At 45.6% G+C, this 27,688-nt stretch overlaps 2 protein-coding genes across 2 annotated transcripts in view; one reads left to right on the top strand and one right to left on the bottom strand.

Moving 5' to 3' along the window:
• T265_00680 (hypothetical protein) overlaps window positions 1–20,720 on the bottom strand; it is a gene marked incomplete at both ends in the record, with an annotated part of 50,993 nt that extends 30,273 nt beyond the window's left edge. The window contains 5 exons of the mRNA XM_009164529.1: window positions 1,259–1,387; window positions 3,309–3,536; window positions 7,071–7,236; window positions 8,604–8,787; window positions 20,684–20,720. Of these exons, the coding sequence (XP_009162793.1) occupies window positions 1,259–1,387; window positions 3,309–3,536; window positions 7,071–7,236; window positions 8,604–8,787; window positions 20,684–20,720 (744 nt within the window). The remainder of the gene's footprint in view (window positions 1–1,258; window positions 1,388–3,308; window positions 3,537–7,070; window positions 7,237–8,603; window positions 8,788–20,683) is intronic.
• On the top strand, window positions 835–21,346 carry T265_00679 (hypothetical protein; the record flags this gene model as incomplete). The annotated part of the gene is made up of 8 exons (XM_009164528.1): window positions 835–894; window positions 4,956–5,136; window positions 5,174–5,337; window positions 6,667–6,774; window positions 10,476–10,682; window positions 11,186–11,412; window positions 15,465–15,577; window positions 21,108–21,346. 8 exons carry the CDS (start codon window positions 835–837, stop codon window positions 21,344–21,346), a joined length of 1,299 nt encoding a protein of 432 aa, XP_009162792.1.
• Window positions 21,347–27,688: the final 6,342 nt, after the last annotated feature.

Genomic DNA, 27,688 nt, shown 5'->3' with positions numbered 1-27,688 from the left:
AAGGAATGACTTTCTTCGATCTGAGGAAGGAAGAGTGATGACAGGAAAACAAAACCATAGAAAACTACAGTGCAACCTATGCGAAGCTTCTCCCAATACGAATGGACCCGTAACACACTGTAGTGACCTTATTTCAGCCAAATAGCCCAACAAACACAAACCGAATAGACGTGAAGGTAGCGGAGCGAGTAAAGACTGCAGTATGACCGGCGAAAATCAACAGGAAGCAGTTTTGGCTATCGCATTTTGCAGCAAATGTTGATCGAGAAGCAGCAGGAAACCAGAAACAGGACGAAATGAGTGGAAACATTCATAGTCACACTGAAAAGAGCTTTCAACAACTGTAAATGTCAACTCTGGCAGCAACGCAAGCATGTTTAGATCCGACTGAGAGGGGTCGATCAAGTAGTTCGGAACCTGGCCCAGATACCAGGACAAGCAATCAAAACAGTAACACCATATACTATCACGATATATAACCATTTTTTACTGCTGTTTACTTACACTTAAAGATCATTGATAGCTAACCATTTTGGTGAACACGGGCGAAAACTGAGAGTAAAGCCACTCATTAGAGGATACCATTGGGAGGACCGATATGTCCCCGAGTAGTAGGTGTCTCTTCTCCCAGTACTTCATGTCCTAATACTCAACGTGAAGCAGTGCAACCATCCTATCTAACATTAAGCGAAGGTATCGGCTTGCTAAAAAAAACCTGGGTCCGAACAAATGTCCATCATATAGCCTGAAAATGTTTCCAATTTTTTTTCGATGTGCTTATTCAAAACCTTCCCCAACTCTCGCACAGAAACATGAACCGAATGTCGTTCAAAAATGGTGCCAATTTCTTTGGTTTTGTACCCTAATTTCAAGGAGCTGCGGTCGTTTCTGCAAGTAACTTAATGCATCATTCGTTTCACCACAAGTGTTATAACGGAATTTGAGTCCTGTAAGCCGGTCAACGACTGCTCTGAAACCGATGTCTCATTCCACTTTCTAAACCCTTTCTAAACACGAAATACCAAAATAACTCTGGCTTTGAACTGTTAGCCTATTTTGGTTTGGCAGCGCGGGTGCCATTCGACCACCGTCCAATTGGTAAATTCAAATCCCATCTTCATGGGTATAATTCTGCAAGCGACAAGGGGGATACGTTTTAAAGACAGAAGAACATAACCAAGGAAAATACACTGAAGTTCCGGAAAAGAGTAAGTTCTTAGTGAATTATCCCTCGCAAATCCCACAGGATTTAACTTACATCAATAATATCGGGAGCCTCCTCGGTAAAGTACCGGGCAACGCTGTGATTGGTTGCAGCCAGCTGCAAGAGGTAGTCGTTCCGGGCTCGCGCAGTTGCCAGAGTTGCATTCGTGTAGACTTGTTGTTTCTGAAAGGCAGGTGGAGAACATTAGTCACACGGGTAAAGCAGTTTTACCACGTTTGATAACAGAGTAGAATGGGACAACTGGAAGACGGTTGAAAACTAAGATGTGTCCCACAGATTCTTGTCTGAAATGCTGATAACTTCTCGAGTATCAATCGTTAGATTCCGCCCAAGCTCCTACGCATGTGACAAACATCATAGACTATTGCGTATGAGCAGTCAATCCAGTGTCCAGAAAAATACAGTTGAAAATCAGAGCAGAGCTTGAGTTGGGGATGGAGGCTCAACAAAACCAGTTCTAGACAACGGGTACCAAATCTTACGTGTAGTGCACCACTAGAGAGAAAGATTGTACTCTACCGCTCAAATATCGAGCACACAGACAACTGTGCTCTCCAGAGACTGTGGTACGGATCGCGTGTATTCAGAAACAGAATATGTGACTAAAGAACTAAAACAAACACGTGCTCACGTGTCTAAAAGCAACAGAGTTGTCAGCATGAACATGATGACTGGTGAACTGAAGTTAGCGTCGTGTCCTCGTGATGCACACATGCATACGAGTTGTCAGTTGGTTGCGCTTGTGCATATTAGTAAATAATTCATATCGCACTTGAGAAAATCAAACTTGTTTGCATACGATACAACGTAGAAGATCCTGGAAAATTGCATTCGTGGCTGACACACGACCAAGATGCTGACCTTGACCCTCTTTGAAGGACTGAAAATGAGGCATGGAGCGCCACTATTGCCTAAAATCGTTTCGCGTAAAGGATGTCCGGGGGACATAAAGCACAATAGCACGATTTTCACCAGGAAAGCAAAACGTCAACCTCCAACAACCGCGAATTACGGTACTAAATTTTTTGCTTGGAACACACCGACCAAGATTCCAGTGGAAAAATTCTTGGATTCCATCTTACACGATTGTTTACATGGACTCCTCATTGAATCACCTTAAAAGGGAGGATGGATGGCGAGTAGTATGATGATCGCTGATCAGTACCGAGCTAGACGATTTAGTTACAAACGTTTCACCAACAATCGAGGTGATTTCAGTGCGCTGTTGGTGGGCGTAGCGATGATTCGGTGGTTGTGCGTTAAGCAGTGTCGCGCGCGTGTTATTATGAATGCTGCTAGCCAGGACTGACCTTAGATCACGATCGGTCGGGCGGTTCGATTGGGGAAACCAAGCTCAGAAGTCACGTGGTCATCGACGGATAACAGATTGACTAAGAGGACCGCTCAACCGAACAGCCAATCATGATCGAAGGCCAGCCCCGGCTAGCAGCACGTATAATAACACTACTCAGCGCTCACTCATCGCTACACTCCTCTACGCACCACAACAACACACTGATGATGTCACCTCGATTGATGATGAAACGTTCGCAGTCAAATTACCCCAGCTCAGCAAACAAACCAACGATCATGTACGCTACCTGACCTACTAAATTCCTCCTCAATAGCAACAAACTATTAAGCTTCAATCTCGACCACAAAGCGCTCTGAATTTACCAAACATCTCAGGAAGAAAAACTGACTCAGTGTGTGATGCGATGCGCCATATTATGGCCCTTCTCATTTGTTGATCACGAATCGCCTCATAATTCGCAGCATAAAACAATGAATGGCTGGCTTCCCATTTGGAATCTAATACACAAATGTCTTTTGTATGAAACGCGACATCGGCCGCGCACACTAGAAGGAAGTATTATCAGACACATACGTGTCGCATTGACTACATTCCCCACAAAAAAGTGACTTTGATGGATGAGGGACGTTGGGTGCATCTGACAAAAAAGTGGTCATGACCGAACGCATATACATAAACGTTATAAAGTAAACAGTTCCCAGCTCGTTTCAAACAATACACATGTGATCACTTCAGTGACACTGCAAAAATTTAAGCGAGGAAACTCACAGCCTCAAATTCTTTCTGAGAACGTAAATACCGCTGACTGGTTGTCGGATCTTTGCCCTTACTGCGAGCTTTCTGGTCGGATACGGTTAGTTTGTCTTCGAAACGTCGGCATACACGCCCAGCCTCAATTGTGGCTGTTTGTTTGTTCATATATTCTCGTAGATCAGCTTGAAGCTTGGCAGTGTTACTCAGAACACGGTCTTGACAACAGGACATCATTTCACGACACTGTACAATAAAATGTTGCATGAAAAACGACAGTGGTCAGTTTAGTAATGACAGCCACGTCATTGAACTCACGTAATGGACCGCCAGCGGTCTGTTATGAGCTGAGCACAGACGATCCAAGTGAAACAAATTGAGACCACAAAACACCAGAATGATTGAAGGCTCAAACTATGGTGTTTAACTTAGACGATCCGGTTGTACATACCACAAACAATGCACAGTGTGACCTCACCTATGTAGTGCGCGTTTGTCAAGCAGTCATCAGCGGGACCGCTAGTGATAATCTATGCAATGGTGCAAAATATTTTTGTGTGGAACAAAACCAATGCATGACGAAACAATCAGAGCTTTTATTGAAAATTATTATCAAAGTGCTCAAGTTTTGACAACTCAAACCTGAAAACTTCAGGATAGTAGCGAAACGTTACCATTCAGCTACGGGTGACTGAAGATTGGTATGGCTTCCTAGCAAGAACAGTTTACGGAGCCTAATTTGGCAAGCGGTTCGCCCCACAAGATGATAATTCCTTTCACAAAAACCTCTGCCGCATGCTGGAAGTCAAAAGCAGCTTTAGGTTTCACTTCAGAAACGAGTCTTCGCCACGGTGAAGCGAGTTTTGTTAGATGGACAAGTATACGTCTCGGTTTCTACCACGGGTTGAGGATGCAGCGCATCCAACAGGGAGTTGACACATGTAGACTAAACAAGACGGAATCGAAACCAAGAGGATAGCTAACCAATGTTAACACTCCTACGCCGTAAGGCTGGCGAAGAGTGTTCATCGCGTCCTCTATCCGTGATGTGTTAAGAATCGACAGAAACCTACCGAAAATAGTAGGTTTAGATCCATCAGTGATGAACTGTGAAACCAACAGAAAGCAGAACGTTTTCAACACACCTACACGACCTGCTATCGAGTTACCACCAGATTCATATGTTGACTTTTTTTCTCAAAAAATCTGTTTCGCATCGGTTGCGCTGCACGAATGACGCAACTCTGAGCAAGTCGAAGTGTGTTTCAAAGAGGTGATGGGCATCGACGAAACATTAGAAGGAGCTGGGAGGACCATCATCTTGTTGGGCGGAATCTTCAAGTGACCCGTAAGCTCGGGTGGATAATATACCAGGTAACGTAGACGACAAATCATACTATAAGATCGGCTCCCATAAATTTAGCAACAACCACCATGGGAGGAAATTCTCGCGATTCAAGGCACGCGAATTCATAGAAAACGCGTTTACCGACAGCCAGAGTCGATTAATCTGGACATATCGATTGGATCCACAGAATGTTCTCGCACTCACGATGCGGTAATGTACGGAACAGTTTAGGCTGTTGCAAGCTACTTTGATACACCAGTTGTGTACAGGTTGAGGCGTAAAATTTTAATACAACTAAATTTCGCTAACTACTAAAGGAAGGGGTTAACGAAGGGGCGAGATGGCCCAAGTGGTTAGAGCGCGAATTTACTGACCGGAAGGTCCGTGGTTCGAACCCGACCTCTGCCTCTCGACTTCCCCTGTCCAGGCTTGAGCAACCTGGAAATATCCCAGCCCTCGTGCAACCTTCGGGTGGCATGGCAGCCAGGCACCAGAAGGGTGTTACAGCTGAACGATAACCAAGAATCTTTTTAAGACCGAACGGCGCCTACAGTCAAGGTCAAGGAAGGAAAGCGTAAGCAGTTGTACGATACTAACACCCGAGATAGATCAGCGGTTAAGGTGCGAACCTACCGATCGGTGGCAAGAACCCAACTGCGGCATCTCGACTGCTGCAGTCTAGGTTTCGGCAACCTGACAGTGACTTAGTTGTCGCGCTTCCTTCGGGTGTCATTGTAGCTAATCACCTGAAGGGTGCTACTGCCGAACGATTATTAGTTTACTAATACTAAGGCTAGTAGATCAGAAGGCCCACGAAAGTTGTCTCTCAAATCGACAGAATTACAATAGCAGCTTCGAAATGGATCAAAACTAATTTAAATGCTAAAGGCATTCCCTGGATTGCCAGGACGAGTTGCATGATCTATTTGTCAGGAACTACACGTGATGTAATGATTGAATATTCAATCAAACCGCTGAGCGGATCATGTGGAAATCCAGCCTCCAGTATTGTCAGGTTGAATTTGACATCATCATGTGATCTGGTAGAAGAGAACCTTCATAGTGAAGGCGAGTAAAGTAAGGGAGCTGTTCAAATGAAGAACATGGCATGCAATGTTTGTGCCGCCATGTCCGAAAAATAGGTTCCGTGGCGAAAAGCAAATGCTGCGGGTTCTGCCACTGTGACCATGGATTGCTGGCTGCTGAGGACGACAAAAACATGCTTCTAGGCAGGGGAAAAGTTATAGCATTGTCCTCATCCGAATGGTCACAGGAAACATATCACCAAAAGAAGGAGCAACGAAAACAACCGTGGAAAAATGTGAACACCTACGAAGCAGGACAAAGAAAAGATTCAAGATTGGGTGAGCCATAAAACTTTCAGCTGTGAAAGTGGACCAAAGTCAAAAATTCTGACTAACGAGGCTGATTTTTCGGGATGAGGTAGCGTCTATACCAGAATTTCGCTGAAGTGCGGACAAAGACGGAAAACTTTTTTGCCATGATGAGCACACGAAAGTCAATGCTTATGAGTGCTCTATCTGTCACGAAGATCCAAGTGATATATGATCACCACAACAAGAAGATTCTCATCCAAATGTACGAAGAGAACCAAAAAATGCTCGACTGGAAAGTCCAAAGAGAACCAAAAAATGCTCGACTGGAAAGCGAAACGCGCTGTCGCAGCCAAAACGTGCATCAATTTGCATCTACAAAAACATTGTTGTCGTTATGGCAACAGCTTTGTTTCGAAGCAGAACAGCTCACATTACCTATGGGCTCAGATGTATTAATGCACAGAAAACTGCGGATAGAGGCTGGAATCGACAGAATATCGTTGGTTCAGAGACAAGGTTAACGTTACTTCAAACGTGACCGAAACGAACAAACTCAGTAAGTTGGCGAGCCGATATGAACAACAATGATTTAGTATACTGCTCATGAACTGCTAGAATGATCGACCAAGTTTATGTGGGGCTAAGAAATGAAAAATAAATCGTTCAGCTGTAGCACCCTTCCGGTGTCTAGCTGCCGTGCCACAAGAAGAGGCACGAGAGCTGGGATACTGCCAGGTTGCTCAAGCCTAGACAGGGGAAGTCAAGAGGCAGAGGTCGGGTTCGAACCACGGACCCTCCGGTCAGTAAATTCGCGCTCTAACCACTTAAGCCATCTCGCTGAGACCGCAATACCTTCCCCACCCAGAGGTTTTCTTTATGACAGGGAACACGACAGTTTTCCGTGAGGATCTTTGAATCTCCACTGTCCGTGTACCATACATTTTCGTTTTTTCTAAGAACATCACATTCTGCATTGGTTAAAATGCCACATAGCGTCAACAAATGCAACAAAATATTGTCATTTACACTTCTCCAACACAAACACACGCATCCCTGAAAGTGTGAGCCACGTAGACGAGTGAGCCTACCACGCACCTGTTTGTGCAGACGAACGGCGTCTTCGTCCATGTCGGCCAAACGCTGTACCATTTGTTTGGCAAACAAATCAGCCAGAGTGGAATGGGCTTCGGACAACCGCAGAGTGGAACCGAGCAACGTATTCAAAATCGTCGTCGTTGTGTACGGTGCCCAATGAGGGCGTCTAGAAATGGAATGGGAGACAAAATGTGTGCTGGTGGTGGTGATAGTTAATGGGAATTCACATTGAATAGTAGAAAGGGCGTTGGCGCATAAACAGTCACCCATCAGCCTATTGGATGTGCGTGTGTGTGTCTCTTTTAACTGCTGAGTCAACATCTCATGTAGTGGGCGGGCATGTGTGGCTTTACGAATCTATTCGCGTTGCCGAGGGCTGTACAAATCAATAAACTTTGGATGGATAGAGGGTGGATGGGGCAAGAAACAGACGAAGCTATGTGTGGCATAAACGACTACTAAAAACAATAAGGAGACATAAGCGGGGCGGACACGATGTTTACCTTAGCTCCATGGCAAATGGCCCACACGGAATAAAAAAAGACAAAGGCAGTAATTGGGAAAAAAGTGATAAACAGATTGGAGTCAGATACAAATTAGCCTATCGAATGCCAAGGAAGGCTGGAAGAGAGACGGAACAAACTCGACTGGCGATAGCACGTTGCGCTTCGGATGGACATGAAATCAGGCTCAAGTATTTTCGATGACACAGGAAACTAGTGTCCACAATAAACTTCAAGAGATTTAGTTCTCGGGATGTCAATGAACGGAAAAACAGAACCCGAATGAACTCTGAAACTACACTAGGTCTGAGCAACGAACCGAACTGCTGTTATCCCCCAATTCATTCGATAAATGAACATTAATCGAGTCACACAAGTATAACACTTAGCGACACGTCCGATATTTGTGGGTCTTGGAAGCGCGATCAATAACATACATACTGGAATCTTGAATTCCTACCAGAAATAAAACAAACGATGAGTGGAATACCCAAAATATGTGACATCCACTTTCCAACCTGCATGGGTTAGAAACGGGAGGCTATGGCCGAAAACAGATGGTTGATAAATATAGCTTGTGAGAAAAGGGATATAGGATCTGATTCTAATCTGCGTGGGGTTATTCCCAAATCTGAGCGGTGCTCAGTCACTCGTTTTGTTACGCGAAGTGTACAGTGTTTATGTTCTAAAACACTGGAAAGTGATCATTTAAAAGACATAACTAAGTTTCCCACGTTTCAAGCTCCAGCAGTAAAGTTTCACAGCCAAAAAGTACCACCCAACCCTTCACAAGTACAGTCCCACTACAACTTTCAAGGGTCACGTGACTGCTGGGAAAAATTCCATATTTACCATTTCACGAGCACATCAGTGCATACATTATCCATACACAAATACCCTCGAACAACTATGTTTAAAGGAAGAAAGTGCGCTATCCTTAAGAATTCCCAAAGGGGCACTTCGCCAGAGCATCCAGTTAGAGCTAAATAAGTGGGGCGGGGAAAAGCAACCTGCAACAATAAACACACACTTTGCTGTCTCATTGGCATGTCTCTGTTTCAGGGTGTTGGCTAGTTTGGCGAGGGCATCAGCATAGTCCTGTTCGACGACAGCTCGACGACGATAGAATTCTTGCAGTTCGGCCAACACCGTGCAATCTATGTCGAGTTTCAAATCCAAACATTTAGACTGCTCTATAAACTGGGTCCTCAGATCTGAAACAGAAAACACACATATGGACTGCTTAGAGCAAACAAACAAATGGGGAGGGGATAGACAAAGAGGAAACAATGTGGTGAAAATTAGGGGAGCTAGATCACAGTGACATGAGGAAGGTTAGTGGCGCCAGTAAGACAAACCGCTGCGATGATGAACATGTCCGGCTCAGCTATCAGCGACGAGAGTAGAAAGGATCAGTAAGTAAGTAAGAGGACGGGACGTGAAACAATAGAGTGGCTGTGATGCCACACGGGGGGAGCTACAAAACTGAAAGCATCAGAAAATGGGGCCAGTCTGACTGCTGTTCACTGGAGTAACGATTAAAAAAAGTCAGGACACGAAAAGCAGAAAAAGACTTTGGAAAACGTTGCCTCAGTAGAACAGAAGTTGCTGTGATTGAAAGTATGAAAAATGCATTTCAACTCGAATCAAAACAGAGCAGATCCTGGAAAAAACAGATGTGCTAAAAGAAACTGTAAGCGGATAGGGAAGACAACAGATAAACGGAGCAACAAAAAGTAAAAATGCAACCGCAAACCCAAGCGCTGAGTGAAATTGGCAAAAACATGCAGGACAAATGCAAGCAGGCATGAACGGGCAGAGCAACGAACTGAAAAAGCCATTTTTCGAATGGCGAGGGACAGGCCAAACTTACGCCAATCAATGCCCCCGATATATTTCGAGGAGGATATAGAACGTCGAATGTTTGAACTGCGCCTGAGTGATCCCCCCAAATGAGGACCCAGTCCGCAGGAATAGTCCATAGTTAGAGCAGAATAGGTTCAGCACCTGAGCATGGTGATTCGAGTAAACACAAGGGAAGCCAGAAGGTGGGACGAAATTATGCGAGCACGACGACGTTATGAAAACTTGGTGCTGCTAAAAGTCGAAGAAATCATTTGTGAAGCAAGGAAAAAAGAAAGGTGGTCTAGGAAGCAAGAGGAATGGATGGTGGACAGATGAGTATGGTGATGGTGACAACGGTAAAGGATCAGAGGATTAAGCTGTTGTATCGTTGTATCAGAAATCTATTGCCGTAAAATATCTGATAGGCCAAATAGAACCAGAATTCAACTGCGACTTTTAACACTTGCGTCATCCGCTGTCACCGGAAGGACAGATATGTTCGATTATAAATGGTCGTTTGCACAATAACCGAGGGATATAACAGTACCAATACAGGAGCGTTAAAAGAACCGGAAAAAGCGTAGAAATAAACGTAAAGCATAGCTAAACGGCCAGTCAAAATATAGGAGAGTAAGCTGCCAAAGTAAGCTGTTACTACGCAAGAGGTGAGGCAAGGTGGGCGAGCACCCAATCTAAAAAAGCTATCAATAATCGGCATCCCGACTTCACAGAGCACTCGACTGTCCGACATGTCACATAAGGCCAAAAGTATGCTGACAGTAACCCACAGGCAAATATCAGAAGACCTGGTGAGCAAGCATGCAATGAATGGTTGTACGGTGCTGAAGCAGTGTTCAACACTGACGTTATGCTGTCGACGATAATGATGACGGTGTTGTGAAGGGCGGGCGGCCTCTATACCAAAAGGAGATGGCACCGCATCCTATTCGTAGGTTAGCAACAACACAAAACCACGGAACCCCTTTGGGGTTCCACACGATAGAACAGGGGGACGAGATGGCCCAAGTGGTTAGAGCGCGAATTTACTGACCGGAAGTTCCGTGGTTCGAATCCGACCTCCGCCACTCGACTTCCCCTGTCTAGGCTTGGGCAACCTGGCAGTATCCAAGCCCTCGTGCTTCCTTCGGGTGGCGTGGCAGCTAGGCGCCGGAAGGGTGCTATAGCTGAACGCTTTCTTTCTTTCTTCGATAGAACAGGGTTTGTACCTCTTGCCCCTCTTGCACATAGATGGACATGCTACGCTGTATTGCCACCAACGGTTTAACGGCGTTCATAGCGTTAGATTATACCTGGACTATCTGACTGAATACCTGGAGGTGCGAGCATTTCAAACTGATGGCGACGAATCAGGACTAGATCGCCCCCTTTCTGAGTCCTCTGTTTTTAGTCTGTAACTTTTCACAAGTATTTGGAAAGTTGCACGATGAAAAATACTATTGCCAGTGACGGTGGAAGAAGTCAAGGAAGATATACAGCTGTGTCATTCGACAATAACAAGAAAAAGGATAACAAGGGTAAGGGTTTTGAACCAAAACAGCAACATTCAAAATCATAAAACAAACACGACAATTTAAGGACAAAACTTTGGGTAAGGCAAAATGCTATTTAACTGCGCCCAGACAGACGACCAATATGAATTCAACCAAGCCTCAAAAGCTTCTTGATCCGAACAGACTTAGACTGTAGAGAGGACGAAACAGCAAACGCTGTCTGCCGACTCACCAGCACACACCAGTTTATTAACAGAAGAGTGGAAACGTATCTAAGTTTAGTTCAGATGGTTTGACCGTACTTTCATGCTCCCCGATAGTTAACAGGAAGCCGTTAACTATGGAAAAAAATCATTCAGCTGTAGCAACCTTTCGGTTGCTAGCTGTCATGCCACACGAAGGGGCTGGCATACTGCCAGGTTGCCCAAGCATAGACAGGGGAAGTCGGGAAGCACAGAACGGGTTCGAACGACGGAGCTTCCGGTCAGCAAATTCGCGCTCTAACCACTTGAGCCACCTCGCCCCCTAACTAACTATGAAAAAGACCGGCAACTTTCATATCTCGAAGGTCTATCCGATTGAGGTAATCTCAATGACTGATGAAGACATTCTATAAGTAAGAACATATTCGCGGTTCATTGGCCCCTATACTAGATCTGAGATCACGTGAGAAATTCACATCAATGGCTTCTTATGAGTCTGTTTTTATCAATTTCCCTGTCCAAACATGCCGTTGCGCTGATCGCTGAAGAAAGTCTCATTATTCACTGGTCACGTTCTCAAACAGATGATGAGGTGACGCCTAAAGGCTTAAAATATACGGACGGTATCACACCACATAGCTCAAATTGCATCCAAATTAAAAAGTCACGTAACTTAACGAACGATGCCAAGTCTTTCAAATTGCCCTTTCTACCCTTAAATACTCTTCAGGACTAAGCGCTCAAAAGTACACGTATATGGGTAATTAAAGAACTTTAGACGGCACATTTAACTGAAATCGTTCCGATTCCGCCACCCCCAGCGCAATCTGATGACGACGCGGCCTTCAGGAAAGTCATGGTATGGTAGAAAAGTGGCATAAAGTTTACAGCCGAACAAATGGTTGACCGTCTGATTGACTGATTGGTTGACAGAGTGAGTGAGATTGTCCAATGTTAATTCACATGTGTGAAGCCAGCATGTGTTGAAGACGAAAAGAGACCATGTGATTTTGACAACTCAAGGCTCTCAACATTCAAAGCACTGAACCGAAGTTTGGGATTAGTCAGCAAGCCGAAGAACGTCGATAGGTTTTCCGAAATAAGTCAAATGTTCGCCCAATTTGTGATTTAATTCGCTAATAACAGTTACATCCGCTTGGCTGTGCACTTCGTATGCCAGGTAGCCGACTGTCTGGTGATATCCTGCCGGTTGAATCACACTCCATTATGAACAAGTTTTATGGTGGAAACGATAGAGTGTGAGTCCAGCTGCGCTGACTCTACAGTGGCATGACGCTAGAGTCCCATGGCAAAATGTTAAGGCAGAAACTTTGCTCCCGTCTGGGCTTGGATAACCAGGCCTTCTCATAACCATAGGACTCTGCACTACACGGCAGCAATACATCGAAAAGGTGCCACAGCCGTAAAGCCTGATTTGCCTGCTTTTTGTGTTGGTGAGATATTCTTGCCAGGATAGGACCGATGTGTCTCTCTTCGACTAAAGATGCTGAAAAAAATGGCTGAGACCAGTGTTAGCTGCGTTCATGATGTCAGATTCCACTCATATCACCAATCAATCACCGATGACATATAAATAGGCGCTGATAAGCAGAAATGAGGAACAGAAGAAGCCACACTGGGAATAACGGCTAAGCAGAACATGCAACAGGTGTGAGCCAACAAAGGGACAGTCGGAAATGCATTGTGCAAGAACATCAACATGGCACCAATTTCGAGTTAAGCACACATACTGTAATCAACCCCCATGCAACTGGTCAAAAACAACAACAAATACGAAGAATGCTAATGGCAGCAGGAAATATTGCTCCCCATTAAAAATTTTANTTTAGTCAGTAGGGAAAGCCGAAGAAACAAAAAGTAAGCCCACTGGACAGTGGAGAAACATTGCAGGGTACATTGAAAAAAATCCCTGGCGCCACTCAGGGCATAGTTAGGTAAGTGATATTAGGAACATCGAAACCAGTAGTTGCTGAGCAGATATTGGGAAGGGTAACGATCGGGAAAGCTATAAGTCATGATTACACAATCAAAAGAGGAGGCCGAACAATAGGGTGTCATCACAAAAAGACACGAACAAGCGGAAGAGACCATTAAACGTTCACATAGAAAAAAATCTTAAATGGATCGCCGAAACTATTGGTATAAGATAATCAGAGCCTAAACACCTCTCAGCGCTTTCTTCACGAAAACCCCGAATCATCTCATTCCGACATTGCATTAGGAGTAGATCGTACTAAGTTCTGTATCATCATAGTGGCAAGATCATATTCGGTGCAAAATACTACGGAAGAACATGCACTTCTTGATCCGTCCTATGACAGGCAACTGTTATATACGGCAATTTTGGTCACCTAGCTGGAAGTGATTCAGCCGCTAGGCATGAGATTTCCATGTAGCTGGCCATCTTTCTCAAGTAAAAGATACATAGGTAACCAACGAGCAATGGCCTGTGCACATAAAAAAAAACTAATTTGCGATACACTTCAACAGCTAGCTCGGTACCAATGTTCTCTGCCTAATTCATGATGACAGTCTCCTGGACATGAATGAGTCGACTGCGGTAATGTTTTGAACAGTCACCGTCCGTGAGGAATGAGCAAAGGGATGGCCCGAGCAGTGTTATCCGCTATTAACTGGTTAAAACCGGAGTTGATGTAAGGAACCATAAGCCCTAAACGTCGAGTTAGAATTCTAACCATGATGAGTACCAACGTGTCATCCTCAGTAGGTAGGTGGCGAGTCACAACTACCAAAGGCGACCAAAACTAAGTAAATGAAACGTATGTGCATCACCATCTATCAGAAAAAGCGCCATTGCTGCTTTGGCCGGGTTCATCAAAAGTCTCCATTTCTGATTAATTCGCCAATTTGACCTATCACCTGTGTCGCTCATTCCTGAGGCCGTAGGCCAGTCGCCACATGGCCCTCGGAATTCTGTCTAATGTACTTCCTTCCTTCAATTAAGGTTTTCGATACCCAACATGTGTTAGGTATCAGCTTTGTTTTCGGATGCGCCCATTATAAGGCTTACTTGACTCCAGTTAGTATTTTTTAGTGATTTTCGGTTTGATAGATTGGTTCGACTCATCAGAGAGGTCACCAGTAGACTTCTCTGTCTGCCTACCAAAAATCACATGGGGTCCATAACTGTTTCTCTTCACTGAGGTAAGAAAAAGAAGATCAAGACAGGTACGAGGTAGACGTGCTTCAAAAACGAACCATAGGCTTGGGTACACAAACACCAACAGTGGCTGATCGTCAGATGACCGTCCTGTGTTTAATTCGCTGTAGTTTGGAGGGCGTGAGGTGAGATCCCGGAAACTAATGGGTAACACATGTATGAAGTTACCCATGGTGCCAGTTCTTTCATCATTACGCTTATCTCACTAGACAAAATCGTCATATCCATACCTTTCGCCATCCACAGAAGCCTAGAAAGGTTCCGGTAAGCCGCTTATGACAGTCACATTGCCTTAATGGGTGCAGCATACACACAATAAGCAGGTTACGAATTTTCAGTGGTGGTAGATCGGACTAGTATAGCTGCACATAGTGGGCTAGTAAAAATAACCTACCCAAGGAAGACGCTCTCGATTCTCGTACACAATACGATTCCAAGACAATTGAAAACGGATTAACAATAATATAATAATATGCTATAGTATAGCATAGTATATGGGAGAAGATATCCTGTGCACAGCCGCCATGCAAGTCGGAGGCACTACTAGGTTAGCAAACCTAGACAGGAGCAACCGAGAACCATCATCATCGGCAATACACCAGGAATAAATACTGCCATATAAGACTTAGTAGAGTGAGTTTAGTGGAAGGTCTTTAAGGAAAACTAGTAAGAATAGAGTGCCCACACATCTGCACAGCAGTAGACCGAACACATCTGAGCATCACATCGAAGTAAGGCGCCATAAGAGGGATCGAAAGATACATATGCGAACCTCAACTGACATAAGCCGGACTCACAACAGGTGAAATCGGATCACGCGGCATGCGCGGAAATGGGGTCGGTTGCGTACCGTGTTCTGTCGTATTCCCAAACACCCACAAGTATGACACTATATGTCCTAGCCAGAAAGGTGCGCAGAGCCCGCGTTTCTCAGTTTGATAGTAGCCACTTCCATTTCAAACTGCCCTGTTACGGCCAATCTCCCGCGAACCTTTCTCCAACAAATGCTTCGGACAGAATACAACAAGTCTCGGGTATATAGTGGATGGGCATAAGTAACACACCCCATCCACTGACCGGAAGGATCGTGTTTCGAATCCGACCTCCGCCACTCGACTTCCCCTGTCTAGGCTTGGGCAACCTGGCAGTATCCTAGCCCTCGTGCTTCCTTCGGGTGGCATGGCAGTTAGGCACCGGAAGGGTGCTACAGCTGAACGCTTCATTTTCCATCCACCTCGATGTAGTAGTTTAACCGCCTGCTCTAACAATTCTGATTAATTACCGGGTATCTACCTTGAGTATCACCTCGCTGCGTATCCGCTGCAGTCAGCTGACTCTCAACATGCCATACCAGTGACCAAACACTTAAAGATGTTCGTGGTCCTCGGATTAGCGGGGCAAGACCCCACAACCATAAAGACCACTCACAGTATATACTGCCCCAGAGATTCAGTAAAATTAGGTTTTGGCGCCAAAAATGACGCAAACTGGGTGCATAAATGGATAGACAAACAGGGAGCACATAGTATTTGGATCCCCGTGAGATTGTCTGAACTGGAAAGTCGGCTGTTCTTAGGTATCCAGTTGTGTAACAAAGCCGCAACTCGCAAACTGAGTGCTGTACTGGGATCGGCACAACTCAATGCAATAGCTTCGGAGTCATGCAAAGTCGATAGTGTTTAGATAGCTAGGATGTTGCACACTAAGCCACCGTACCCGAATCTTTCAGTTGAACTCCGGTGATTCGAAAGATGTAAATCGATAAAGTATCTATAGACGCGCAACAGTAGCTTGTTGGACGATATGCCTAAGAGTTTGCAGTTGAAGGTTACATAAGAACGAGTGAACGAGGCCTGAATAATGGGCTCGGTGCGACAGGATGTAGTGCGGTGTCAATCACCTAAGTGCATGACAACGTGCTCACGCCTGGGACCTGCATATGTGGATGCCAAAGGGAACAGCAGAATAGTTAAGGGGTAGCAATGAAATAAAAAGATGGGAAGCTTGTGAAAGTCGAATGTTTCTTGTTGTCAACCACGACGCGCATGTTGATTAGAGCGAACTACCACTGTCACTACGCGATAGTTCATGTGGAATGTAGGCAGTTTTACTTGTGAAGTCCACGGTTGTACGTGAGTTGAGCTGTTACCTGTGTCCAAACACAGACAGAAGGACAGTCAAGGTCCTCAAACAGATCTTTTGGCGCTGAAGCCTGACATCAAGACGTCGCTGGTCGGTGTGAAAAAATCGCTCAGCTATGGCATCCTTTCGGTGCCAGGCTGTCGTGCCACCAGAAGGAAGTAGGAGGGCTAGAATATTGCCCGGTTGCCAAGCCTGGACAGGGGGAGTCGAGAGGCAGAGGTCAGTAAATTCGCGCTTTAACTACTAAGTCATCGGAGCGGCACAAATCTGTGAGCAGCAGACTACAACACCTGTTCCAACCCTAACCCGGAGTACTAGAAGAGTGCAGGTCACTACTGATCGGAAAATCCATAGTTCGAACCCAACATTAACATCTCCACCGCTCCAATCTAGGCTTGGGCAACCTGGAAGTATCTTAACTCTCGAGCCTCCTTCAAGTGGCATGGCGACTATGTACAACAGCTGAACGTGTATGTTGGAACTCTATTCAGTGACTAACGTGTTAGGAGACCCCGTGAATTTTGAAGGGACACGCTCTGGTACAGCTCAGTGAGTTAAGGACCTAAACAAACCGCCGCAACCCAATAAAGTGCAGCGCCTTTCAACGGACTGAAGTACCTGCTACACAACAAAACATTCATTTTCTTATTACCACCTCATGAATAAGCTAGAATTAGTGAAAAACCTGCTGATTCATCTGGAATCTTCGCTTCTTTCATTTCCTCAACCTTTTGGACTACCCAGGCTCCCAAATCTGCATCCACACACAATTTTACCCAGTATCATGTGCGAATTTGGATTGCTCCTGTAACCTGAAAGGATCTGACACCGGGCCTCATGAAGACCAGTACTGCCAGACACCCAACCCCTGAAAAAGGACAACTGGACTGTGAAGCAGAAATACGTTCCTATATGGCGTGCGGCTTTGAATGCCTCGCACACGCGGTTTAAACCCAAAATCTAGCCAGCATACGGGTATTTGAGACAGTAGCCCCGAAAGACTTGATGAATTTGGGGTCCGCGATCTTTGCAATGACGAAGCAGTGTGTTTATTTTGGGTGGACCTGAGAAGCATGTTAAAGAAGGTGCAAGTGTATGATTGGAAAGTACTCAAGTATTTCACAAGGTGCAGCAAGAAGTCGCAGGCCTCGCAGTTGGCAAGACAGTGTGGTCCAGTTGGATCCAAGGCTAGTTCTTTAGTACGTACCACACAGTCAAACGCTTTCTCTGCACTGGAAGTTGATACTGCAAAAATGTCTGTGGCCAGGATAAATCTGTAATGCACACTCTCCAGTGGTTATATATATCTGAAGCCCAAAAAAAACAATCTCAGCCTCAGTAGCAACCCCACCCACTTGCACATTCAAGTCACCAGCCATAACAGTGAAAAAACCCCGAAAGTCCAGTTGGGCTACAATATCCTACCGGTGCCTAGGCGCCATCTCACCCGAAGGAAACAAAAGGGCTGAGACTACCAGGTTAAACCGAGCCAGTAATAGTCAAGATGCAGAGTTTGGTTTCGTACCACTAACCTTTTGGTCAGTAAATTCGCGCTTTAGCCAGTAGAACCCAGTCTTAGTAGACCAACCAATCCAGCCTCAACAGTGCAAGGTGTATGTCACAACAGGGCGTTCAAAGCGTCGTAAAACCTGTCTTGAGTGCAACAGAGACACGGTCCATTGGGTCATGAGCATATACGCCGAACAGACTGATTATCGGCACGTTTATGGGATGCTCTAATAGGTGTTGCTAGACGAGCAACACATACGGGGATTAGCTACGTGAAACAATTAAACCAAAGACCCTTCAAATCGACGGTTTAGAACAGTATCAACCCCAGCAGGACCAGATCACCTGAGGTGCACAATCAGAAGCGAGCGCAAACCGATGGGGAGGTCAGTCTAACTACCGCAACTGAGTCTTGAATTCTGTCCTCAAGGAGAAAGCCTATACCAATAGAAAGCGAGTCCAGCGTACATGCAGGGGCAGTCGGTCATTCATCTTGTTTGAAAGAGCGAACGTCACAAGCTGCCAGATGAACTGACTATCGGGGATGAAGGATTTCGAATTGTCTATGGAAGTGGCAGCCGAGTTGACCATAGATGTTGCAGCTGGCAGCAATGGTTAACGCACGGATCTGTCAGCCTTTAAGACTCAGTCTTCGAAGACCTCAGTAAAAACGGGATGGGGAGAAGATCGAATATGTGAAAGGGTTAGACGGAATGCATCAGCAGCGGCCTGTTTCAGTTTATCCAACTGTCATGATTATGTCAACAATGCCGTTCATACACCATTAACTCGTAATTTTCACTCTATATTTTTTCGCTCATGTACTACAAGTAGTAAACGATGAAAGCGTACACTACACTATTCTGTGTCCATTATAATCTCGACCCGGAACCACTCGAATCTCGTAAGTATGCAGCAAGTAAGCCGAGCGAACTTGTGGCACCGCGCGACGGCCAAAATAGCAGGAGACTAGTTGTAAGTGTGTAGTGCAAGTGAGATATTGTCAGAGCGCCCATACTTAGATATAACGATTAGGGTCATCAAACAAGGCCCTTGGCTGACCGTAAGGCACCGGCGGTTGTAATAGAAACGTCAAAGCGGCCTACATTTTTAACCGTAGATGGATTAATCATTCCTGGAGATGACCCAGGGTCTACTCAGTAAGTACGCACCTTAACCACTGAGTTATCTGATTCTCGATAGAAAGTTGAACGGATTTCCAGCCATACCCTGTAAGCACTTGGGGACGACTCTCTAGGTCTCATCCCGAAAAAATCACAGAAAGATTTGGACTGCCCACGCATTTTCAGACAAGGATGAGCACAAAATGGCTGCACACTATACCTTCAGAACTCTTTACTTACGAGAAGGGTTCAGAACGGCATAATGCAATGCTTCGGGCATCTTGTGGAAAATACGCATAGTCAGGGCTGAATCAAGTTATTAGGTCAATCAGTTAATAAGCAAGAGGAACGGAGATGAACGATCTCTTCATTCCCAAGCGGCTCGAGACAATCCGGGAAGTTCGGATGCACGAACTCTGATCAAAAGGCCTCCAAACACATCACAAAACGTCGTAAGTATCCCTCACATCAAATATATCGGTTGTGTCCCTCCGCTCGTACTTCACGCTGCGTGGCTGGGTTGTTGAGTCAATACTCAGCCGGAAGAAACTATTTAGCTCTAGTTACAAACGGAGTGTTAGAACCTAGGGGCGTAGACTGCGTCGAGTCGATGACTCAAAGGACTCGGTGAGTGGTTACAATCAAATCCAGGGATGTAGATCCATTAAAAGCAGGTTTAAACCTGATTAATATGTAGTTCTTCGTCAGGAAGGTAAGCGCAAAACACGAGACGAAATCCACGCATTTTGTTACTCATGACCACGCCCAGAAGCATTCATGTTCGCATTGCTTTTCATTGACTGCGACTGTTACAAGGGAGACAGCTGAGTTTCCAAGCTTCCCAGACCAAAGAACTCAGTGGCAGTGTGCTTTCAGGTCTTCTACGCTTCCAGGCGAAAACATATCCAACCAGGCCTGCGGCACTCCAAGTACCAGGTATCATTGCCGACAGCATGTCAGTAGTCAACACCAATGATTCACTGCAGTACATAAATTACCAGAGTGACCAACTCCAACAAGTGACATGAATATAAGTAAAGAAATAGCGTTCGAGCCCCGTTCTCGTGTATAAACTTTCGAATCGTTCACATTTCGCGATTTTACCCATTATTATTGTCCAAAAATGAGCGCTCCCTAGCATGATTTACACTGTATTGACCAAAGTTGAAGTATGGAGCGAAGAAGGTTATTTCGTTTATGACAAAATCACCAATGATGCTGCAAGCAACGAACCTTTAGGGTTCACAACCCGCCCCATGATGGCTGCGTGCAAACCGCCAAACAGTGGTGTCAAATATTTTGAAACCCCGCGATCTTGTCATTGGTTCAAGGGAGGCTCAGTATTCGCACAATGGTGCTGGACTTCCGAAAGATATGATGTGTCCCTGACAGATTAAAGTAATGGGACAATTAAGTTGCGAGTGCCAGCCCAAATTATGAACCTTATTCAGGCGTCCTGGGGGTCTCAGATATGCTGGGAAATTATCCCACAAGAATTTTTAACCAGAGGAACGATTGCTTCAATGAACAATGAAATTTAGTGAGGTGCAGAATATGGAAATAGATCGAGACACCTTTTGGTTTCAGCACGAACGCAACAAAATGCAACATTTTGGCAAAGAATGCTTTACTATACTTATAAATGTTTTGCAGCTGAGGACATTGTGTGGATAATGTGCACTGTTCAAGGCTTCAATAGGTGGAAATGGCTGAATATATTCGGTGTCTATACGCGCGTAGGAAGCCAACTCCCCCAGAGACTTACAACGGTGGAACATGAATTATGTTCAGAGATTCTGCAACCACCCGATTAGTGAATGGTTTCGATTCATGAGGACATAACCTATGAGCTACGTTCAGAACTTCATGGATTCACGAATTGATACCCAAGATTCCCGGGTCGGTTTTGTTCTTGCCGTTCAGCGTTTGTGGTTCGCCTGTAAGGCACAAGTGGAAAAACGGCGCAGCAGCGCTTTTTATGTTCTCAGCGTTGGGCAGTATGCTTGCCAGCGCGAGGATTTGCACAAATGTCTGATAGTCCTTTGACCTGGGTTCTAGAAGTTGCGTGGACAAACGTCGGTGAAAGGCCATTCCACGCAGCTACTACCCGAAATGAAAAAAAATTTCGCCTAATAAATGCGTACGCTCTGAGCTTGGAGATTTTCTTACCATGTCCCCGCCGTGTCTGTTGGGTGAACGGTGAAATCCTGTCGGCCAAGCTTTCTTCAAGGAGGTGACGATGCCCCAGAAGAAGGAGGTCAAGCACGGCGAGAACCGTTTCGTAGTTCACGGATTTGAGGCCGGCAACCATTCTCGTAGCGGCCCGCTGGACACGCTCAATGAGGGGAAGGTGCGTCGGATTATCCGTAAAATGGCAAATGCCTTTTGCGCCGATTTCTCATGGTGTAGTGAAAAGGACAAGTTTGAGGAGGCCCAGATGTCCAAATCTTTTTTGGCATTAATCCTCGTGATGTTTTCTGGTCCCTTTTCACCATGCATAACAAAGGCATTCGCTGGATCCCCTCGAAACGACACATGGACGCACTTTTCGTCATTCAGAGGAAGGTGCCAGTCCAACGACCACTGCTTGGCAGCGTCTACATCCATTTGGAGGGCATTGGCATTGGAACTCCAGGATTTCAAGTCGTCCGCAAAAAGTAGACATGAACTCGCAGGAACGTCTGGGAGGTCGTTGACGTAGATCAGAAACAGGAGTGGTCCCAAGATGGAGTCTTGAGGAACTCCAATGGAGACCGGCGCTGGAGAGAAATAGGTCGAATCTATTCTCACTCGGGATGATCTGTCCGATAGGAACGCCTTGATCCAACGAAGGTTTTTCCCTTGAATCCCGTAAGTCTCGAGTTTCTGGAGTCGAAAATTATGCCATCTGATATAAATCTTTTGTCCTTGGCTTGGGTTAAGCTGTCCATAAACACGAGCATTTCTGTCACCCAAGAACGAGTTGGGAGAAATCCGTGTTGAGCTGGAGATATCAAGTCCCTGAAAGAAAGTCATCCGGGCTTACTCGATTTGGGATGCGTTCCATCAACTTGCACGGCACGCTAGTGAGGCTTATGGGCCTGTGGTTGCTAGGCGATAGTCGGTCACCAGTTTTGCAGATTTCTGTGACAATCGCTTCCTTCCAAGCAGAGGAAAGGTGGACTTCGTCAAGTGACTGACGGAACGCCAGGTAAATACGATTTTCCAGCGTAGACGACGTTTCGTTCAGGATCCTTGGATGGACCTCGTCGGGCCCAACTCACAGAATGGGTTGATCTTGTGCAAGGGTTCACGGGTGTCCTCCACCGTGAAGATCAAGGTGGTTCGAGGCTGGTCGTGGTTCCGCCTTGACAAGAGTGGATGTGACGAGGACGCTGGGGCTGAATATAGACCAGCACAGGGTTCTCTGTATACCTCAGATATCGCGTTAACTGATTCCCGACCATTCTCTAACCCCCCTACGAATCGGGTCCAATAGGCATTTGAGTTTAGCGACGTAACAATTATTGGACAAGTAAAGGATTCTGGTACCACTTTTTCCAAGTCTCTTGACCCACTCCGAGCTAATGTAGGACTTAAATGGCCCTTTAGTCCGAATATGTAGTGTTACTTAAATGGTTGTTTTCTTTTTTCTATTTTTTCCCCGGCCAACTTACAACTCGTACTGGTCTAGTCCATACACCAGATGAATATTTCAACTCTGTCTAGCGACTATTGCTCTCAGCCAAATTCTACTGACGAGAACCAAAACAAAGCTTGCTCTCTTTTTCAAATCATTGTTGACTTAAATGCCCACTAAATTTAAATATGCAGTGCTACTTGCCTGGTTGTTTCTCCTTTTCCCCAACCAACTTATACCTCGTCCTAGTCAAGTCGCTACTCCGGATTGCTCTATCAGCTCTATGTAGTGACTGGTGCTCTCAGCCTAACGCTAACTGACTAAAACCAAACCAGTTGGCTTTTTCTTCACTACCAGAGCGCATTCCGCGCTTGTATATTTATCCGTCTGATGATGCGCCCCACTAAACACAAACACGATATCGCGGTACGCTTTTGCTCGATATGGTTGCTCACACCACCGCTCCGACGCCGTTAGCATTGGTGCGCTCGACGTGGATATCACCATTCCACTCCCACCGCCTCGTTAGCAGCCGTCATCTTACCCCTCCGCTACTTGCCTTTACCACCTTCTGTAGGCTTTTCATTGTTCAAATTGACTGAGCTGTCTTCACTGGCCTTGCTTTCCCCCGACCAGAGAAAAATTGTTAGCTGGAGTATTCATTAATGCACAAACCGCTTGGATGGTTTTCCACCTAGCAGATCTGATAGAATACACGAGGGATAAGAATCTAATGTGGCCTCCCTCACGCCCTGCAGGGAGGTTCGCCCCGTTACTTTGCACTGTGGTGCGTTCGTATGTCCGCCAACCCCCCAGTAGCAAAGTTGCATGGGCGATCGCCTGGACTTTTATTTAGGAAATCGAAGAAAGTACTCCTGACTTCTGTTTGTTGCTGCTGGTGTTGGGCACTCCTCGGCTGAGCTATGTATAATAACAATAATAATAATGTTTATTCCCAACTTGTGGGTGGCATACCGTTGGCATGATCATGCGCTTACAGTCAGAATATGGCACGACTGGGGAATTTGCGGGTAGTGAGGATTCGGCGAGAAGGGGACAATGTCATGAATATTGAGAAGTATTCGATGAAATAATAATAAGAGGCTTCTTCCGCAACTTGTAGGGAACAATGGGCATGAGGTCCGACCAACTCAAATACTCAGTCGGCTGACATGAACTAGAACAGAAAACCATTGCTGGCCACAAGTGGCCTTGGGCGGTTATGTAAATGGCCGGAGTCACAACGAGCAACGCCATTACCACAAATGAAGGAAAAAATAAAAACTGGCCTCTCATATGTCCAAAAATAGAAGTTAAAAATACACCTGGGAAAACCAGAAGATACTTTGCAATCCCCATGGCCTACACCGACGAGCACAGCTGTATCTGCCTTCGTCAGAACAGAGGCTACACCGCACCAAAGCCCATTTCGTTAACCAAACATACACCAACCTGCCGCCTCAACCGGTGGACACAAATGTTTTCACCGCTATGCACCACCCTCCGGTTAAGGCTGACAGCAATGCTTCGGGGACTGGTGACTAATTCTCTTGATCATACTTCCTCTCCTACAGAAAGGAAGAAGGCCTTCGCTGCGGGTTATTTATTAGGAAATGCCAACTGGCCAGTTACAGACTATTGGACAGGGAAGCGAAACTCTCATTTGTTTCCTATTTACAAGAACTGGGCATTCGTCTTCTCCTGGACGCGTCTTTACAAACTTACCTGAATATTCATCGACTCCAATCATTCATTGCTCGAATCCAAGCAAGTGCTACAAAGCGACTCCACATATTCCGCACCAGATCTCCCTTTTAAAGAGATGCAAAGCAAATGAGCAAGAAGAAAACATTCTACTCACGTGCCTTCTCATCAGTAGTATCACCGTTACACTGGTACTACCCAACTCATGGAATAAATGTAGGATTACCAGTTGTCCTGGAATTTCACTCCCCTAAGCCGTTAAACACCTGATTTCCACAAAAGCACTGCGTGCTTATATTAGCCTTTGCTAGATCCCTTGTAATTTAATATCATATGTTAGCAAACCCAATCCCTGGTCGTCCATCTATGTCTTATTCCATATAGTCACGTCGCCCTAATTGCGGCAGACGTCAAGTTTTTCTTTCTAGGTATATTGATGCACATTATCCCATTTGATGTCTCCCCAAACTCACCACGCTCTACTAATCTCATTCCACCCCGTCATCTTCCAGGGCATTGAACTTCGGCAATGTCCAATGACCTGGTTGGCCGTTATCCAGTACACCTGGCCCATGATCTACGACCACGGGATCCTCAACCGGACCAAGAAAACCTGCGATCCCATATCAGCTCCGTCCACCTTATCTCCTTGGCCAACTTGAAATGAATCCCGCTGCCTAAAGGAATTCACACCCCAGCCCAATAACCCTAAAAGTGACGTCCATTACGGGGCTGTCCGAACTCCGAAATATGTCAGGCCAATGATGGCACGGCACTTCCATACCCAGTTAGATGGCACACACGCAACTATTCCATCCCCTCTATCAACCGTGCCTTCTCGCTCACCCGTTTCGTTAACTGCAAAAAACTGCACAAAAATCGTCTTTGGGGTGAGTTCGTTTGTATCCGATGAATTTTGGTTCAAATTTGGCCAGCCTGATTTTCTGCTGCAAATTCGGCTTGCCCTTTCCACAAGTTCAAATCCACATACGGTGTTGAGTTAGCCCTATGCTCCAGCGCCATGTCCCCATCCAACCTACCTCTTGCATCTGACTTCCCTCCAACAGTACAGACAGCGAGTCAGCTTAGTTTCAGACTACACCACATTTTTGAGACAAAACTTGTCATGTTCCCCCAAGTCGAATTATTCCATCTCCATGCTCGTTGTGGCTCCGGCCATTTACCCAACCGCCCAAGGTCACTCATGGCCAGCAATGGTTTTTCAGTTTCAGTTCGTGTCAGCTGGCTAAGTCTTTGAACTAGTTGGACCTCATGCCCATTGTTCCCTACAAGCTGGGGAAGAAACCTATTATTGTTCCATTGAATACTTCCCACCGTTTATGCCATTGTCCTCTTTTCGCTCAATTCCCGCTACCCGCCGATTCCCCAGCCGTGCTTCAGGCTGATCGTAAACGTATGATCATACCAGAAGGTATGCCAACTACAAGTTGGGAATAAACATTATCATTATCAGTATCATCACTGTTACAGCACTCATGGATTCTACGTTCCTGTTCCCCAAGAACAACGTGGAGGGCTTGTTTATGCGACGGTCTTATGTATTCAAACACCACATTTTTGTTTTTCCGAGCGAGGTTCAGAAAGGTGGCTTGTTTTCGTGTGTTTAATTGGAGGGTTTCTGATTCACAGCGGTTCTGCATGTTGCAAAATCCCAGCTCATCTTCTGTGTCTCCTGTGGTCGACTTTTGAAAAAAGTTGGAACCTCTTTTCCAGGAGTCGCCGAATCCTTTTAGACGGTATCCGGCTCATTCGACTGCGTGCTGGTTATTCTGGGACAAACACCGCGTCAGCTTCGTGAACTTTCTGGTCCTGCATAGGTCTTCCAATTTAACTTGTTCAAGAAAGATGCGCATTCCTGAAAAGTCTTCACGGCAGAAGTCTCGAAGCCACGTTTGAGGTTCGAAATTTCTGGCCCAATTGCGGACAAAATCAAAGGTCAACAAACAGATCTTGCAATGTCCCAGTGAAGCGTTAGTTATCACCTCATCGACGAAATGTCTTTCATTAATGATGACCAAATCCGGGGGGTTGTAGTTGGCCTGCGCGGTATCTGGTGTGTGAAACGACATATTGAGTCCAAGCGCTCTGTTGAGTGACTTCAATCAGCGCCGCTGAGAAAAGCCCGCTAGATCCAACGCGCTGGAGCTCCATCGAAGAGGCCTTTGGAGCGTAAATTTGGAGCGTAAATTACCAGCAGGTGAGTGAAGTTGCAGTTGGAGGAGAGTTGCTGAAGGGTTCGTATGAGGAATTGGTCATCTTCAGAGGGACTCAAAGGGCTACGGTAGACCCCACCGAGAAGGAGAGAATCGGACCTGCGCAGCTGGATTTGGATCCCAGTGCATCGCAAAAAGGTGTGGGAGTGGTATCAGAGGGGACAGTCGGAATGGACAGGGCCGCATTTAAGTACAAAGCAAACAAGCGGGTCAGGATGTTTAGCTAACTGGCTTACTCGGTCGTCCTGTAAACCCGTGCACCCAAAGTGCTACCACGCTTTGCAGGTGTGGTATTACACATCGCGTCTCACACTGACGGAGAGCCGTTTCGCTCGCTCCTGTTGTAGTCTATAGATGACCGCAGATGGCAGTCTGTATTCATCAATGTTATGATCAAAACTGGATGCGAAATAGGAATTGAGCGCAAAGAAACAGGGATTATCACGTAAAAAATTAAAAGTATGGCTTGCGTAGTATGGCTTTACTCTGTGAATAGACTGGACAACGAAAAAAATTCCTTCACAAATTTGCGCGAGGTAAAACGAGCCGACTTCAAACGCACCGCACAGGTTTCGTTTTTTCCTCGTGCAAATTTCTGAGAATTCTTTCAGTGTTCAATCTATTTACACAGTTAACACGTATCATTTTAATGCTCTTTTTAGTCGAACATAACGTGTGCGTTGAAACCTCCGTTAGGCTGCACTCCATTTCCGTTTTGCATCCACTTTCAATCATGAGTCGGATCACAGCTGGCTAGTCTCTTCTACAACTATCAATGGACTATAACAAACGTAGATGAAATGTATGTCCACTAAACGTAAGATGTGAAATGCAATGCCACACTTACCAGGCCTTGCGATGCTCTAAACGTGCGTGTTCTTAGGATGATCGAAAAAGCCTGACGCGTTTGTCTGCTCCTGTCGCCTCTACCTTAGGCGTGCAGTGCATCCCAAAACTACTAACCACTTTCTCACTTCAAAGTCGGAAAGATCAGTGCGAATGTTCCGTTTTACTCAGGACAG

The sequence above is a fragment of the Opisthorchis viverrini genome (genome assembly GCF_000715545.1).
Source record: "Opisthorchis viverrini unplaced genomic scaffold opera_v5_7, whole genome shotgun sequence".
Taxonomy (NCBI): domain Eukaryota; kingdom Metazoa; phylum Platyhelminthes; class Trematoda; order Opisthorchiida; family Opisthorchiidae; genus Opisthorchis; species Opisthorchis viverrini.
Note: the sequence above shows the minus strand (reverse complement) of the source record. Positions and strands in the feature narration are given on the sequence as shown.